Consider the following 14573-nt stretch of genomic DNA (forward strand, 5'->3'; position numbering starts at 1 on the left):
TTAACAATAGACATAGTTTGAAACTCTCAGTGTTCATTTAATGACAGCTTCCTTCACCACGATATGGAGAATTCCAAGTGAAAAGATCTCTCGTGTTTTTAGCGACGCAGGTAAGAATGATTTTCACTGCCTAATACGGACGCTCCCTTTATTGCAAGCTAACTTGTCGTAAAATACATTTTACGCTCTTGATGGGAAGATTATGTCACCTGACATTCCTGTACGGTAGTTTTCCTTTCACACTATGCTTGTGTTTCAGTGTCCTTGCAGCATCAAGGTGAACTTTAACGCACAAGACTTGCCCTCGAAATCAATGACAGTCTGGCATTCCACAAGTAGTCGTTTTATCCGGTTACATAAAGCAGTTTAATAAAAGGGTGATCTGATCAAAGCAGTGACGTGAAACGCCAATCGTGCCAATAGATCATCTTTAATTGTAGTTTTAAAATTAATGGTTCAGTTTGTAACAAAATGGAAACTGAACAAACATATATTTTCAGCTTTCTTTCAAACGCTAACGTTTTTACGGATGAGTTTCAATTTACGCATGCCGGGAATCTTTCGAGGAATTAAGCGGCTGGCAGGTGGCGTGGAGGAGGGGTGGGGTCTGCAGAGGACTCTCGAAACAAATACACACCCACTCTATTCATGTATTGATACGTTACCATTGGCGTGATAAAGCAAGCATCCCGACATGCTACGTTAAAGAAATCACGAACAGCAGGTGCCAAGCACCTAAATTTGGAATAAATTAAAAGCGACATAAAAAACTGTATAGGGTATCACGTCACAAATGTATTTAAGGTTTCGGAAATGTAGGTAACCCCATACAGTGATGCTTTAAAGCTAAAGAGAAAAACGGACCGAAATATGTGCAATTCATTCACCCAGAGTCTGGCGCTCAGTTAAACGAGTGCTGCGAAGTTTTTCTGAGTTTCAATTCTGTGGTTAACTCCGCCCACCACCCAATCCATCTTTCAGTATAGGCTCTGATAGGCTGAGAGCGTTGCGGGTCCTGAGACTGAGCGGCGGGCACTAGGCTGTGCATTCGACAGTTTGCACTGGAGAAAGGAGAGGAGCGCATACAGGAGCCAGCTGCACTGCACACCGCGGTTCATTTTGCGAATCATTTACAGGCTGGATAATTTTAATGCTTCTGATTTCACCGCTAGCCTACCGCGAGCTGCTGCTTATCAAAGCGGCATTATTTTTATTTATTGCAGCGGTCTTTGATTGGGAGATAATTCGTACAAACTGAACTGGAACCAGTTTTTAAATGTTTTGTGTCTTATCTGAAGAAATTTATTAGCTGCATAAAATCTGACTTTTGAAAGTCTGAGAGACCTCCCTCTGCCATTCTGGAAATACTGGGTGTTCGGCACTGTACGGGACTGTTAGCACTAAGACGTGTTCGTGCTCCAGCACCGTTTCCCTTCTCTCGTGAGGTCTCCGACTGTTTTTTTTTTTCACGGCTTGATACATCAGTTTTATTTCTCAGTAAGGATTTCTTTTTTTTTTTTCTCCGACCAGAGGCTGCGCGATTTCAGATAAATGTTGTTTGAGAAAGGTAAGAAAACCTTTCAGAAATATTCTTAAAAACTGGATGGAGCAGATGCTTTAACAGAATTACTGAAATTACATCTGGATGCATCTGCAGTCTTACGATGCTGCGAAGAACCACATAGATACATTTTTAGCCCGCTTTTCTTAGGGCTTTTTTTTCTTTTCATTTTATGGACTAATTTTACGGAATTCTTCAGTATTATTTTGAGGCTATAAGCTTTTTTCTTTGCTCAAAATGGTCTGTTTACAATTCCAGTCGTGGCTCCCAGTTTGTAGCATATTATGAACTACATTTAGATTTACAAGATTTACATGGGTAAATTCTTGTTTATGAATACTTTGAGAATGTGGCGTTATAACCCTTCTTAATAGCATTACTTTTATTTCCATGTAGCACATCGAAATGTACAGTTATTCGAATACCATATACAATGTCAGTGCAATCTAGATATACTGTACAGTATTTAAATCAGATCTAGGCGCATCCCTTTTTCTATCGGTAGCGTTACTGCTTTATTTTGCCTAAATTTGACATTTTCTTCAAAACTTTTTTGATGTAATAAGCGCCTTAAAACAACTTGAACGTTGATTATGAAAAGCTCTACTGTAAACATATGTAAATGGTAATAGCAGATGCAAAGACTGATTTAAGGAAGAAAAATCAACAGGTACAATGTCCTCTAAGGAAATGGATTTTGTACAGATCATTCTAATAGCTCTCTCGTGCTGGACTGTGGCCGAAGCTGTGATCAATCTGAAATATTCGGTGGACGAGGAGCAGAGAGCGGGGTCAATCATAGCGAACGTTGCAAAGGACGCAAAAGATGCAGGATTTGTGGATGATTCTCATCAGCCTTCCTTGCGAGTCATCTCCAATTCCGAACCGCATTGGGTGGACATCAGCCCAGCAGGACTTTTGATCACCAAGCAAAAAATTGACCGGGATGTAGCTTGCCGACAGACACCAAAGTGTTTTATCTCTTTGGAAGTGATGTCCAATTCAATGGAAATCTGCGTGATTAAAATTGAAATCAAGGATCTGAACGACAATGCGCCCCGATTCCCCACAGATCACATAGACATTGAAATTTCAGAGAACGCGTCCCCCGGCACCAGGTTTCCCCTAGAGGGGGCAAATGACCCGGATTCGGGGAGTTTCGGCGTACAAACATACGAGATCACCCCGAATGATCTGTTTGGACTAGAGATTAAGACAAGAGGGGATGGGTCCAAGATTGCCGAGCTTGTGGTGGAAAAGACGCTGGACAGAGAAACACAATCTCACTATAGCTATGAAATCACCGCTGAAGACGGAGGAGACCCCCCAAAGTATGGCACTGTTCAGCTTAATATTAAAGTCATAGATTCGAATGACAACAACCCAGTCTTCGATGAGCCCGTGTACACAGTTAACGTGATGGAGAATTCTCCTATTAACACGGTAGTCATTGACTTGAACGCAACAGATCCAGACGAAGGCACAAATGGTGAAGTAGTGTACTCGTTCAACAGTTACGTCACCGAGAAAACAAGGGATGTATTCAAAATTGATCCTCGAACCGGTGTGATCACTGTAAGTGGAGTTCTGGACTACGAGGCAATGCATATCTATGAGATTGATGTTCAAGCCAAAGATTTAGGTCCCAATTCTATCCCGGCTCACTGCAAAGTGACTGTAAATGTAATGGATGCAAACGATAACGTGCCAGTAATTAATCTGTTGTCTGTGAACAGCGAGATAGTAGAAGTCAGTGAGAACGCGCCACTAGGATACGTCATAGCATTGGTGAGGGTTTCAGACAAGGACTCTGGTGCGAACGGAAAGGTGCAATGCAGACTGCAGGGTAACGTCCCTTTCCGGCTGCAGGAATACGAGAGCTTTTCCACCATACTTGTTGATGGCAGGTTGGACAGAGAACAGAGGGACATGTACAACCTGACAATTCAAGCAGAGGACAGTGGTATCCCATCACTGAAAACCACAAAATCGTTCGCAGTAAAAGTGACGGACGAGAATGATAACCCTCCCCACTTTACTAAACCGTATTACCAAGAGATGGTCTTGGAAAACAACACCCCTGGCGCCTACTTGCTTTCTGTGTCCGCAAGGGACCCTGACTTGGGTTTGAATGGCACCGTAACCTACCAAATTTTGCCATCACAGGTGCGAGACATGACCGTTTTCACCTATGTGTCAATAAACCCAAATTCTGGAGACATTTATGCCCTGAGGTCCTTCAACCACGAGCACACCAGGACTTTTGAATTCAAAGTTTTGGCTAAAGATGGTGGAAATCCATCTTTAACCAGTAACGTAACCGTGCGAATTGTGGTATTAGACGTGAACGACAATACCCCAGTCATGACCACTCCGCCATTGATAAACGGTACAGCTGAAGTGTCCATTCCAAGAAATGCTGGAGTTGGTTATTTGGTTACCCAGGTAAAAGCCGATGACTACGACGAAGGTGAAAATGGAAGATTAACGTATTCAATCTCGGAGGGAGACAGGGCTTATTTTGAGATAGACCAGGTGAATGGCGAAATTCGGACTACGAGGACGTTTGGGGAGAACGCAAAGGCGACCTACGAGATAACTGTGGTGGCTCACGACCACGGCAAGATGTCTTTGTCCGCTTCGGCTTTTATCATCATCTACCTCTCCCCGGACCTGAACGCACAGGAGTCTATCGGACCCGTAAACTTGTCCCTCATCTTCATCATTGCCCTGGGCTCTATCGCAGCCATCCTGTTCGTCACAATGATTTTTGTGGCAGTGAAGTGCAAAAGGGATAACAAGGAAATTCGGACATATAACTGCAGGTAACGCAATACGTTTTCCATTTCCCCCATTAATATTTATAGCCTAATGTGTTAGCATTAATATTTTACCGCCCATACTAAGTTATCATTATTTCACCCTGCATCCAGACATACCAGGTCTTGAACAATCTGGCGCATGACCATAGCAAGCTTTGTGTCTGTGAGTGGGTTAATGCGTGCGTGCACGTATGCAGAGTACATTTAGTGTGACATGTTGCCTAGAAGGAACAGCATTAACTGGAGGAGCAGCGGTAGTAAACAGCGATGTCTTATACGCAAGTTTGTCCAATTTTGTTGAACGGAACGTGGCTGATGATGCGGTCCACCGTAACTCCGGTGATTCGCTGGCGTCTATGTCGCTGGTGGACTTGAAGCCGTTTGATGCAGCTGCTCGCACAAGCCAAATGCCACGGCTTTATACGGCATCCCGCAGTCTCTCCCCCTCCCTCAAACGCACTACCTGCTTTACACGGATTTCACGAGATCCGTAAACACCCTAGCATAGTTCTTGTTTATATTTGATCAGATCGCTTGATATGGGTGGTGCTCAATACCTACTGAAAGAACAAAAAAATAGTAATCATCCTTTTGGCTGCTCATCAGCCAGTTCCACAAAGTGATAAGTAAATGTGCTTTAGTATTAAATCTCATTGAAACAATTTATTTATTTAATGCAAATACTTAAATATCTTACTTGAAAGGATGGACTCTTCAGTACAAGGGAGTATGAAAGCAAATATTGCAGTTTCGAGGGTGTGTCAGTATTTCAGGAGCGTTTTCTAGTATTAAACTGAGAATGAGCGGCTGTTTTGTAATCTGTAATGCATCTGGTGAGTCAGCATATGAGACGCTTTCTCAGAAGTATTTTACAATATTTTACTATATTGCCGCATACAGAACTACACAATCGTGCGCTTTTCTTATTTTAACTAGGATACGTATGTAAAAGGATACAAGGCAGCCTACTCTTCACACGGACTTCGCGACGAACCTCGAACTCAAAATACATGTTTTTGGGTACTGAATTATAATCTCGTTGATCCTTCAGCATTGCTGAACAGCATCGCTGTTTTACGGTATAAGTAAGGAGAGTAAGGATTATCCCATTTCCCAATTGTTTACCAATACGGAGTTCAATCGATTATTTTGGTAGATTGTGAGCTATAACGCAAATGAAGATCGTGGAATAACTGGACTCCGCATATTTCTGTACTTTGTAATTCATATTTGATTATTTAGACGTTTTTTTTTTAACACAAACTGCAATGTTATTATCTTGGTTTTCCAGAACCATCACTCCCCACTTGTTCCCGCATTAATGGCCCTATTCACCGGAACCCCAAAGTGCCTCATCCTTACGTTTTCAATTGTGTGCACAATTTTCGCATCTTAAACCCCATTGTTGTAAGGTGGTCGGTGAAAGGAGCAAAAATTGTATGCCATGAAAAAAAAAAAAAATCTAAAATTTAATAAAATCCGTCAATCAAATTTAAGGACAAGCCACTCTGGGATTAGATTGAATGAAACCAAGCGTGTACGCAGATAACTTACATTTGATGAGATAGATTAATAGCGTAAGATTACTGTTAGATACCTGGTAAACCTTGCATGTAAGTGATATAAATAATGTCATTAAAGTTTAGGGTGTAATGTATAATTAATCACGATGTACCAGCTGCTAAAATACAGATAGACTATTCAGTGTCTGAAGTAGGGCAGACTATTATTTTCTTAATCTATCATCATAATAAAAAAAAAAAATCCTTCATTATTAATCCATAATATAAGATCCCAGGTTGATTTCTCGTCCCTGCATTACCACTCGACATTTCCATATAAATTACATTTGTGAGTTTAACCTGAAACAATTTCCATATTTTAGACTGCACATAACTTTTGTTGATATTCCAGAGACGTGATGTTATAACTGAACACTTTCACGGTGATGGGAATGGATATTTCACTTACATATGGAATAACGTTCATCTTAAAATGCAAGCAATTAGAAATAATTTTAACACAAGCAGAGCTTCAGTTTACATAAGTCAGAGGCCAAAACGGATGTATGGGCAAAGTGATGGAGTCAGTAAATGATAAGTGGAGACTTCTCTGTTCTCAGTAGATAGTCAGGTGGAGTAGCTTGTACATTTTTGCAGTACATGTGTGCATTATTTGCTTTCTATCCCCTATTCTGTGTTGACATGAGCATACATCTTGGGTGCTCGCTAGTTGTGTGGTGTGGCTTCATCTTCATGCTGTCAGATTCAACTGAGAAATTTCCATACAGAAAACACAATTGCTGAAAAAAGAGCCCTTTGTGTTCTAAAAATGGAATTCATCATATCGTTGAGAAACCCGGCACCCATTTTGAGTAGACATAGAGGCTACAGTTTTTAAGCTTAGGTTGTAAGTATTCAAGATTTCAGAGTTTGTCATTTTTCTTCATCTTATTGTGTACCAAACAGACTGTTCTGGGTAACTGATTCAAGTAACTCTTTAGCGTTAGCTGCCTTGAGGTGCTCTATAAAAGATGTGCAAAGATAGTGCAAAATGAGTCATTATTGTGGCTGCCAGATTCTAATTTGGTGACTCCTGATGCCGCTGGTGGAAAGGGCCTAGCATTATTTGCAGTTCTTGTCTTTGTCTGAGTTTTTTTTTTTCTGGTGACATGGAGTCTCCCCACCCTTACAAGAATGTGCTACATTCCTCTTAATTGATCCATCCCATTTTGAAGCAGCACAGAGTCAGATGGTTTGGCACCATAAACATTGCTCCTAATTATGCTCATTAAGGTAGTGGTTCCATTATGGAATCCAAACCATAAAGCTACCAGATAAATATTAGATGGCACATTTCAAATTAAAATAAGACCAAAGCAAAAGCAACAGAGCAAAGAGAGAAAACTAATCCCATGTGCAAAAAAAATGAGTTCCCTTAACACTCTCTTTTCCCTTTCAAACAAATGTTTTTGTTTTTTCTTTCATTCCCCTTATACGAAGCTTTACCTGCTGAGAGCTTTAAACTATATTGATGTGCAGTGCTTTTTAGGTAGCAACCTCCTCCAACGTGCACCCTACTTATTTGCAATTTGCCGTTCACTGTCGGTTCCACTAAGGATTTTTCCTGTCTGCTTTCGATTTAGAACACCAAAGTAGGGAGAACAATGACAGAATGAAGCACTTTGATTCCTGTTATTACGACAGACCTGAGCCACTCTCGCTCTCTCTCTTTTTGAATCAAGAGAGGAAAACAGTTTTGAGATGCCCTTAGAAAGATAAGGTTCTGCGCTGTTATTAATTTTTTTTTTTTCCTCAGCAGCAACAGGGAGGAGCAGGCAGGCACAGAGAGCATCTCAATGAAAAACGGAATGTAGAACTCAAAAAGATGGAACCTCCTGGGGTTAGGGGTGTTATTTATGCAGAGCCAGTGTTTCATATGCATGTCTTAACACTGGGAGGGGAAAAAGTGTTCTCCATCCAGCAAGACCTAAAAAACAAACAGACCGTAATAGAGTGTTGTGTAAGGGTATGCAAATGTGAAACACTAAAAGAACTGTGTGTTGTAGGCCTGGGTCAGAGAGGGACAGACCGTGCTAAACGCAAATGGCCAGTCTGCATAAAACACAGCTGTAACTTGAAAATTCTTGAACAGAAGCATTGTTCCATACACCAAATTGTTTATCAGCTGCATTGATGAGAATCAGAATGCACAGCGCTAGCTAAAAATAGCCACATTGCTAGGCTAAACTGATTGGAATTTACAGATCTCCTGCGCTCCTTAATGCCAGCAAGTGCTTTAGGAATGAAACAAAAAAAAAGGGGGGGGGGGGGGGGGGGGCTCATATGGGCTGTGTTTTAGATGTGATTGCTTTGTTCTGGTAATGCTCGTCAGTGTTGTTTGTGCCTGTATGTGCGTGTGTGTGGTATGTGTGCGTGGTTTAGTGGTTTGGCATGTTTGCATTTACGTGTGCTTGCTTTTGACATGTGGATAGCAGAGCATGGAATGGATGATTACATCAGAGATCACAGCTTCATTGGTGGCTGGCGGTTACTTGATCACAGCCTTTCTCCAATGCCTCCAATGAGCTGCGGCCTCAGCGCCATGGCTGGCCATTATGGCCGCCTGGCCTGTGGGGTCAGACGGGACACTGCTATATTGAGTCTGTTCAGTTTCTTCTACTTGCGTAGGGTGGCGGAGTACTCCTACGGTAACCAGAAGAAGTCCAGCAAGAAGAAGAAGCTGAGCAAGAACGACATCCGGCTGGTGCCGCGCGACGTGGAGGAAACGGACAAGATGAACGTGGTGAGTTGCTCGTCGCTCACGTCCTCGCTCAACTACTTCGACTACCACCAGCAGAGCCTGCCGCTGGGCTGCAGGCGCTCGGAGAGCACCTTCCTCAACGTGGAGAACCAGAACTCGCGCAATGCCGCCCCAAACCACGGCTATCACCACAACTTCACCGGGCAGGGCCCTCAGCAGCCTGACCTCATCATCAACGGCATGCCGCTGCCAGAGGTGAGACCCGCTCTGTGTCGCTGCCGCCTGGGGGGAGGGGCTGGGGTGGCACGGGAGGGGACTTGGGGTGGGGGGGATTGGGGCTGTTTTGGGCCTGCCATTTCTCACATGGATGTATACAGAAGACCAGACGAGTCCTATCATTATGTCAAAGCTACACCCGGCATGCGTCACATCACTGTCACATCCATCAGGGTTGTGTTTTATGGAATCTACCAAAAATGGCGAGTGGTACCCAGGGGGGTTAGCAATATCATTGGTGCCAGTCATTTGCCCTCACGGGCCACATGGCAACTACTCTGGGGAGAATTTATCTGACTGCTCCTTTCGGCTTTCTCATAGATCTTTCTTTCCATGCCTTATATAAAGGTTTTTGTGCTTTATTGATTTGTAAATGTGAGAAGGGCATCCCTGACCATCTCTGGGAACCCAGGTATGAGAATGGACATGTGGTTATGATAATGGAGCCAAGTGGAATTTGGAGTGTTGACAAAATGTACCGTTTTTGGCTTGCCCTACCTTACTTGTTTTTGTGCGTGGAGAAATTACCGAAAGACAGGTCTTGAAAACCTGCCACGTGACCTTGCCAGTCAGCTGCACCTCGCACCATTTTCAGATGTCGCTATCAAGAATCATCAACACCTCAATACAGAGAGTGCAAACAAGCTAACAAGGCCTGTTTTCCATTTTTCTGCACAGTACACACTGTTCAGTTTCTCTATTTGTAGCAGCAAGACATGTGTCATGTGTAGGTTTCTCTTCTGTGTGCAGTTTCCTGAGTTGGAGAGACAAGGCCGCACAGCAGAGACTATCAAAGCTGACAGAGTGTGTGCAGACCAGCTGATCTTTAGTTTATGGATTTTCGGCTCTATGAACTGGTCTATCGGATTTCTCAGACAAACCCTTTTCTGACCCAGTCGTTTCTGCGTGGGCTGGTGTGGGTCAGGTGGATGTTACCGCCACATGCAGAACTAATGATGAGAAGAAGAAATAAAAGCTCAAGTAATTGACACAATGACACCATTACTGCATATTCTCGGGAAAAATGTAAATGAGAAGCACAAGAAAGGCATCTGTCTATTGACTTGCCAATCCAATAACGTGGATCCGATGGATCGCAGGGATCGATGGGGCGCACTTAAAGTAGTGGTGATTTATTGCGGATGCTGATGATGAGGGGTGGAGGGGTGGGGGTGGAGAGGGGGTAAGGGTGGTGGTGTGGGGGGGGTGGGGGGTGGTAGGAGCGCCTCTGTGTCCGTTGATTGGTGAAAGGACAGTCTGGTAGTCAACACATGTTGTTTCATTTACCTGCTGGTAGCATGCGGGTAAGAACAGGAGTCAACAGGGGAGTAGACTGGACGGGGGACAAAGGAATTACGCAGCATGGTGAAACTGAGCACGGCGGTTTGGCATGGAGGTTTAACCATCCAACAAAGGGACCTTTGTAGCAGGTTTAGCAGGCACCTATTTGTGTTGCTTATTTGTAATAGAAGGGTATAAAGAAAAACAAATAAGATCGCGGATTGATTTTGATAACCTCACAGGTGAAGCGTATGTTTCTGACGGGTCCATAGTAGAGGGGTGTGCCGGTTGTGGGGGCCCCATTTTATTGTGTCTTTCGCTCCGCTCTGATCCTGGCCTCATAATAGCGGGGACTGCTTTGCATGCAGGCTCCATCGTGAGCCGCACTCCGTGTGACGTTGACAAACATCTCTTTGACCACAGCCTCGGTGCATTTGCTGTGGGCAGACAAACAAGGTGCTGATGGGTAGGGGGGGGGGGGGTGAACGGGTGAGGGGGCAGCTGGCTAACGACGCATGTCACGCTCACCCCAGCATGTGCACAGGTACTAGCTGCTGTTCACAAAGCCAGCAAGACAAAACAAAAGTTATTTTCGTAAAAGTCGATGTTAAGAAAAGCAGCGCTCGCGTAATTACCTACCTATTTATATGAGGCACAAATGCTTGTGCTGTGAAATGACAGATAATGGCTCTGTCATGGTGAGCAAGCCCAGGCTTGAAAGCGCCTAGCTCCACAGGTCCTTATTTCTCAGAAGCCCTGCTGGGACAGCCTCACCATTTTGTGATTAGCGTTGTCCCTCTGTCCCAAATTATCTCCCTTTGCCCCGAGGGCACCTTGCAGTTGTCCCAGGTTTTAAAAGGATTTCAGGGTGAGGTTTAAGTACTTACTCTGTGGCACCCCAAATAGTTTAATTTCATGTCTGTTTGTTTTTTTTTTTTTGGCAGGGCATTCGTGGTACTAGATTATCATTTTGACAGTGACTGAAATAAGGTCACTTCCTGGGCACGGCGGTTGTACAAATGTTAATCGCAGTCATCATATTAAAAAAAAAAAAAAGAAATTTAAATCAGCCAAAAATAAAACTAATTTACGCATGCAGACTTTGATGGATTTTAAATTAAGCTTTGATAAGACACACGGAAACGAATCACGAACCGTGGTTAATTTTTGGAACGCTTGAAGCGCCCTTTATCTAATTCCTGTAGTATTGCCCACAAGAGATTTAGGGTTTAAATGGGAATTCTTTTTTACTGGGGTGGAGGGGGGGTTGGTGCCCATCAGATTAGCAGCTCCAATCAACAATGAAGGCTACCCTCTTACTGCCCTGCATTTTGAATGGAGCATCTTTTGGACCAGGTTGACAGAACCTGGCCGGTCACCACAGTGGGCACATTAACACTGACCAAGAGCCAGACAGACTAACTTTTGTGTTAGATGCAAAACAACAGTACCTACAGTTCACTTCACAAGAGTGAATGCGGGTTGTTAGTAATTAATCCTTTCCTTAATGGAGTTTTACAAGCCCCAGAAGAATCCCACCCTGCAAAAGCAATTGTTTTTGGAGTATCAAAGGAGAGATTTGTTGCTGGGACCTGCAAATGGTTCTCAAGGATGAGATTTTAAAAGGATGAATGTTAGTGCATGGTTCGGCCTTCTTTCAGTGTTATCAAGTGGACCATTGAGGAGAGAGATGATTACATTGTTGTGTACAATGGGTACTCTAAGGAAGTTTTTGACAAACAGCACAGCCTGTAATGCATAGTTGTAAAATGGCCGACTACCTGCGAGTTTACATGAAGAAATAAAATGTCCATTCAAATATTGATTTTTTTTTTTCCGCACTGACCTTATGTGTGCAAAAAAAGATGGCTGATATGAGTAATTGGACTGCATTTTTGTGCTAAATAGAACGGAAAAGCAATGCAGCCTTCACATCCTCATATGCACAGTATTTGATTTTGTGGGGAAAAAAGTCCAGCGTACCTCTTTTCGCTTGCTCTACATTTTTGCCAAGTTTTGTTCAATGTTAATTGAAGTGCTCCTCTTCCAGATGCCTCCATTCTGCTACCTTAAAAATGGTTACATGACTCTATTGTAAGCATATGGCACTTAGATACAGTTTAATTTGTGGGTTTTGTTGCATGACAAGGAAAGGTAATTTGATCATTGGCACACTAAGTGTGGAAATAATGACTCAAATTTCTATTCTTGAAAGAAGGGTGTGAAGAGTACCTGGTTTGTAAACAAAACATGGTGATTTAAATTGGTTTGCCCATAGTTTGTGCACACATTAAATAAATACTTTAATTCCATATATTTAAAATGACAGCCCTGTAATGGACGTGAGGTTTATTTGCAATAAATACATTTAAATATGTTATTGTAAACAGAAAGGTAGATGTTATGCTATTGTGACACTTAGCTGTCTCATGTGACAACTGTTGCTACTGTTGATTTCCTGCATTTTTGTCATTAGATGCTGTTTTTTCCTCTCTTGCCATTTTCGAATGTTCTTGCTGCGAGCTTAAGAATCAGTGTGTCTGCTCTGCTACTAAGCCTGAGTTACAGTGTGTTCAGTTAGAAGTGCTGTAGAAATTTAAGAGGACACTGAAGATTCAAATGAGTCTCTCTGTGGCCTAGCCTGTCTCTCGCAACATTTGAGCAAATCCCATCCATAAATCTTATCAGTGAGCTAATTGCACTCATGGCTTTCCCTGAAGTGACTCTCAGTTGTTCTGCTCTGAAGTTTGCTTGATTTGCTTTCTTGACCTTGTACCTACCTTAAGGTACCTACCATTTCTGTGTTTATACACACTGGAAGCAATCGGTTTCATGTCTAGACTGTGTGATCCTATGAATTTATTTATTATCCAAGGATCTAAGCTCAGGCACTCTTTAGTGAGACCAAGAGAAGGGATGTTTCCCTCAATCTGTTTTGTCTCATTTTAAAGCCACTTAAATGTGATGCATATCATACAGAATTTGCTGTGAATTATTAAAAAAAAATATTCTCATCTTAACTTAATAGTCTGGGCTTTGTGTTTCTCTTAGTTTCATCAAACTAATCCAATTAATCAGTCCAAATCCCCAAAACAAGATGAAGGAAAGGTCACAGCATGCTGTCTCTCTGAAAGGCTTTGTGCAAAGACTTCACTGAGCTTAGTATCTCTGATGAGATGGTGTGATTTCAACTGTTTCAAGAGGTGGTGCAGTGCACCGCCGGAAGAGGAAAGCTGAGAAACAGAAATGTAAAAATAACTAATTGGAGGGAAAAGCAGTATCTGGTGTCAGCTGCTTGAACTCAGATGGTTTTTGTTTGTTTGTTTGTATTTTCTTTTTTTTTTAATCCACTGATGAAGTAGCTTTGTGCTTCAAATGAACCTCAGAATAAAGCATCTTATCTCAAGTGCATTCAGATGCACGTGAACTGAATTCAGGCTGAGGAGGCTGAAAATTGTAAGTGTATGTGAGAGTTGAACTCTGCAAGAGACCAGTTTGGCACCTTTTAAGCATTAAGAAAACATGAGAAAACAAAGAATGTACCAGGATGGCCATATACAGAATATGGGCTATGACCTTTGGCGAGGTACCAACACAGTCTTGACAATACTTGACTACTTCTTGAGAAATGTCATAGGCCATAACTTGCTGAAATTCATTCATGTCAAAAAAAATCTACATATTTTTTGTTTTTATTAGATGTTTGCGGGGGAGGTGTAAACATGTCAAAGCTGGGGGCAGACGAGCAGCCCAGAGATGCTTTGGCCTCTGTGGCCATCTGAAGCCTTGGGGCTGCAAACTCTTGCTTGGATCAGTGAGTGCGGGCCCTAGACAAAGTGTCAGAAATGACATGACAGACACAGACTGACATAAGCATGTCACTACATTGTGCCTATAATCAAATGTGATGTTGGCTCTGTCTGTGCATTGGATTGAGAAAGTGCACAGAAACAGGAATAAAGGGGGGGGGGGGGGTGGGAGAGAGAGAGAGGGGGGGGGGAGAGGATATATTAAGATATATGTCATATTACTGTTTTTGCCTCCATGTGTCAACAAGATTTATTTTAGATTTTAAAATGATTCATGTTCAGAGCTAGCACAGATTAAATGTACAGTAAACAGTGTCACTTTGGTACACACAGCCCAACGCTATGTGGTACCAATTCCTAAAACAAATTCATTTTTTTTATTTTGCAATTATTTAGAAGAAAGAAAAATAAGTTGGAATTCACTGTGGATTTTCAGTGGGCCTTTCTGCTTGTGAAACAAAACAAAACAATTCAGTTCAGCGGATACACCTCCTTAAATTATACACTCAAAAATCTGAAAGTAAAAAAAAAAAAAACATTTATCCCATAACAATTTTTTGA

At 42.4% G+C, this 14573-nt stretch overlaps 1 protein-coding gene across 4 annotated transcripts in view; it reads left to right on the top strand.

The window, feature by feature from the left end:
• The first annotated feature begins 1060 nt into the window (after nt 1–1060).
• The window catches only part of pcdh19 (protocadherin 19), a 54977-nt gene continuing 41464 nt past the window's right edge, over nt 1061–14573 (top strand). The window contains exons 1-2 of one of the 4 annotated variants that reach the window (XM_036549154.1): nt 1061–4386; nt 8556–8901. In XM_036549154.1, coding sequence (XP_036405047.1) covers nt 2237–4386; nt 8556–8901 — 2496 coding nt within the window. In that variant the 5' untranslated portion in view covers nt 1061–2236. The remainder of the gene's footprint in view (nt 4387–8555; nt 8902–14573) is intronic. The other 3 variants (XM_036549156.1, XM_036549155.1, XM_036549157.1) reach the window with 3 other exon arrangements.

The sequence above is a fragment of the Megalops cyprinoides genome, chromosome 16 (assembly GCF_013368585.1).
Source record: "Megalops cyprinoides isolate fMegCyp1 chromosome 16, fMegCyp1.pri, whole genome shotgun sequence".
In the NCBI taxonomy this organism is placed as follows: domain Eukaryota; kingdom Metazoa; phylum Chordata; class Actinopteri; order Elopiformes; family Megalopidae; genus Megalops; species Megalops cyprinoides.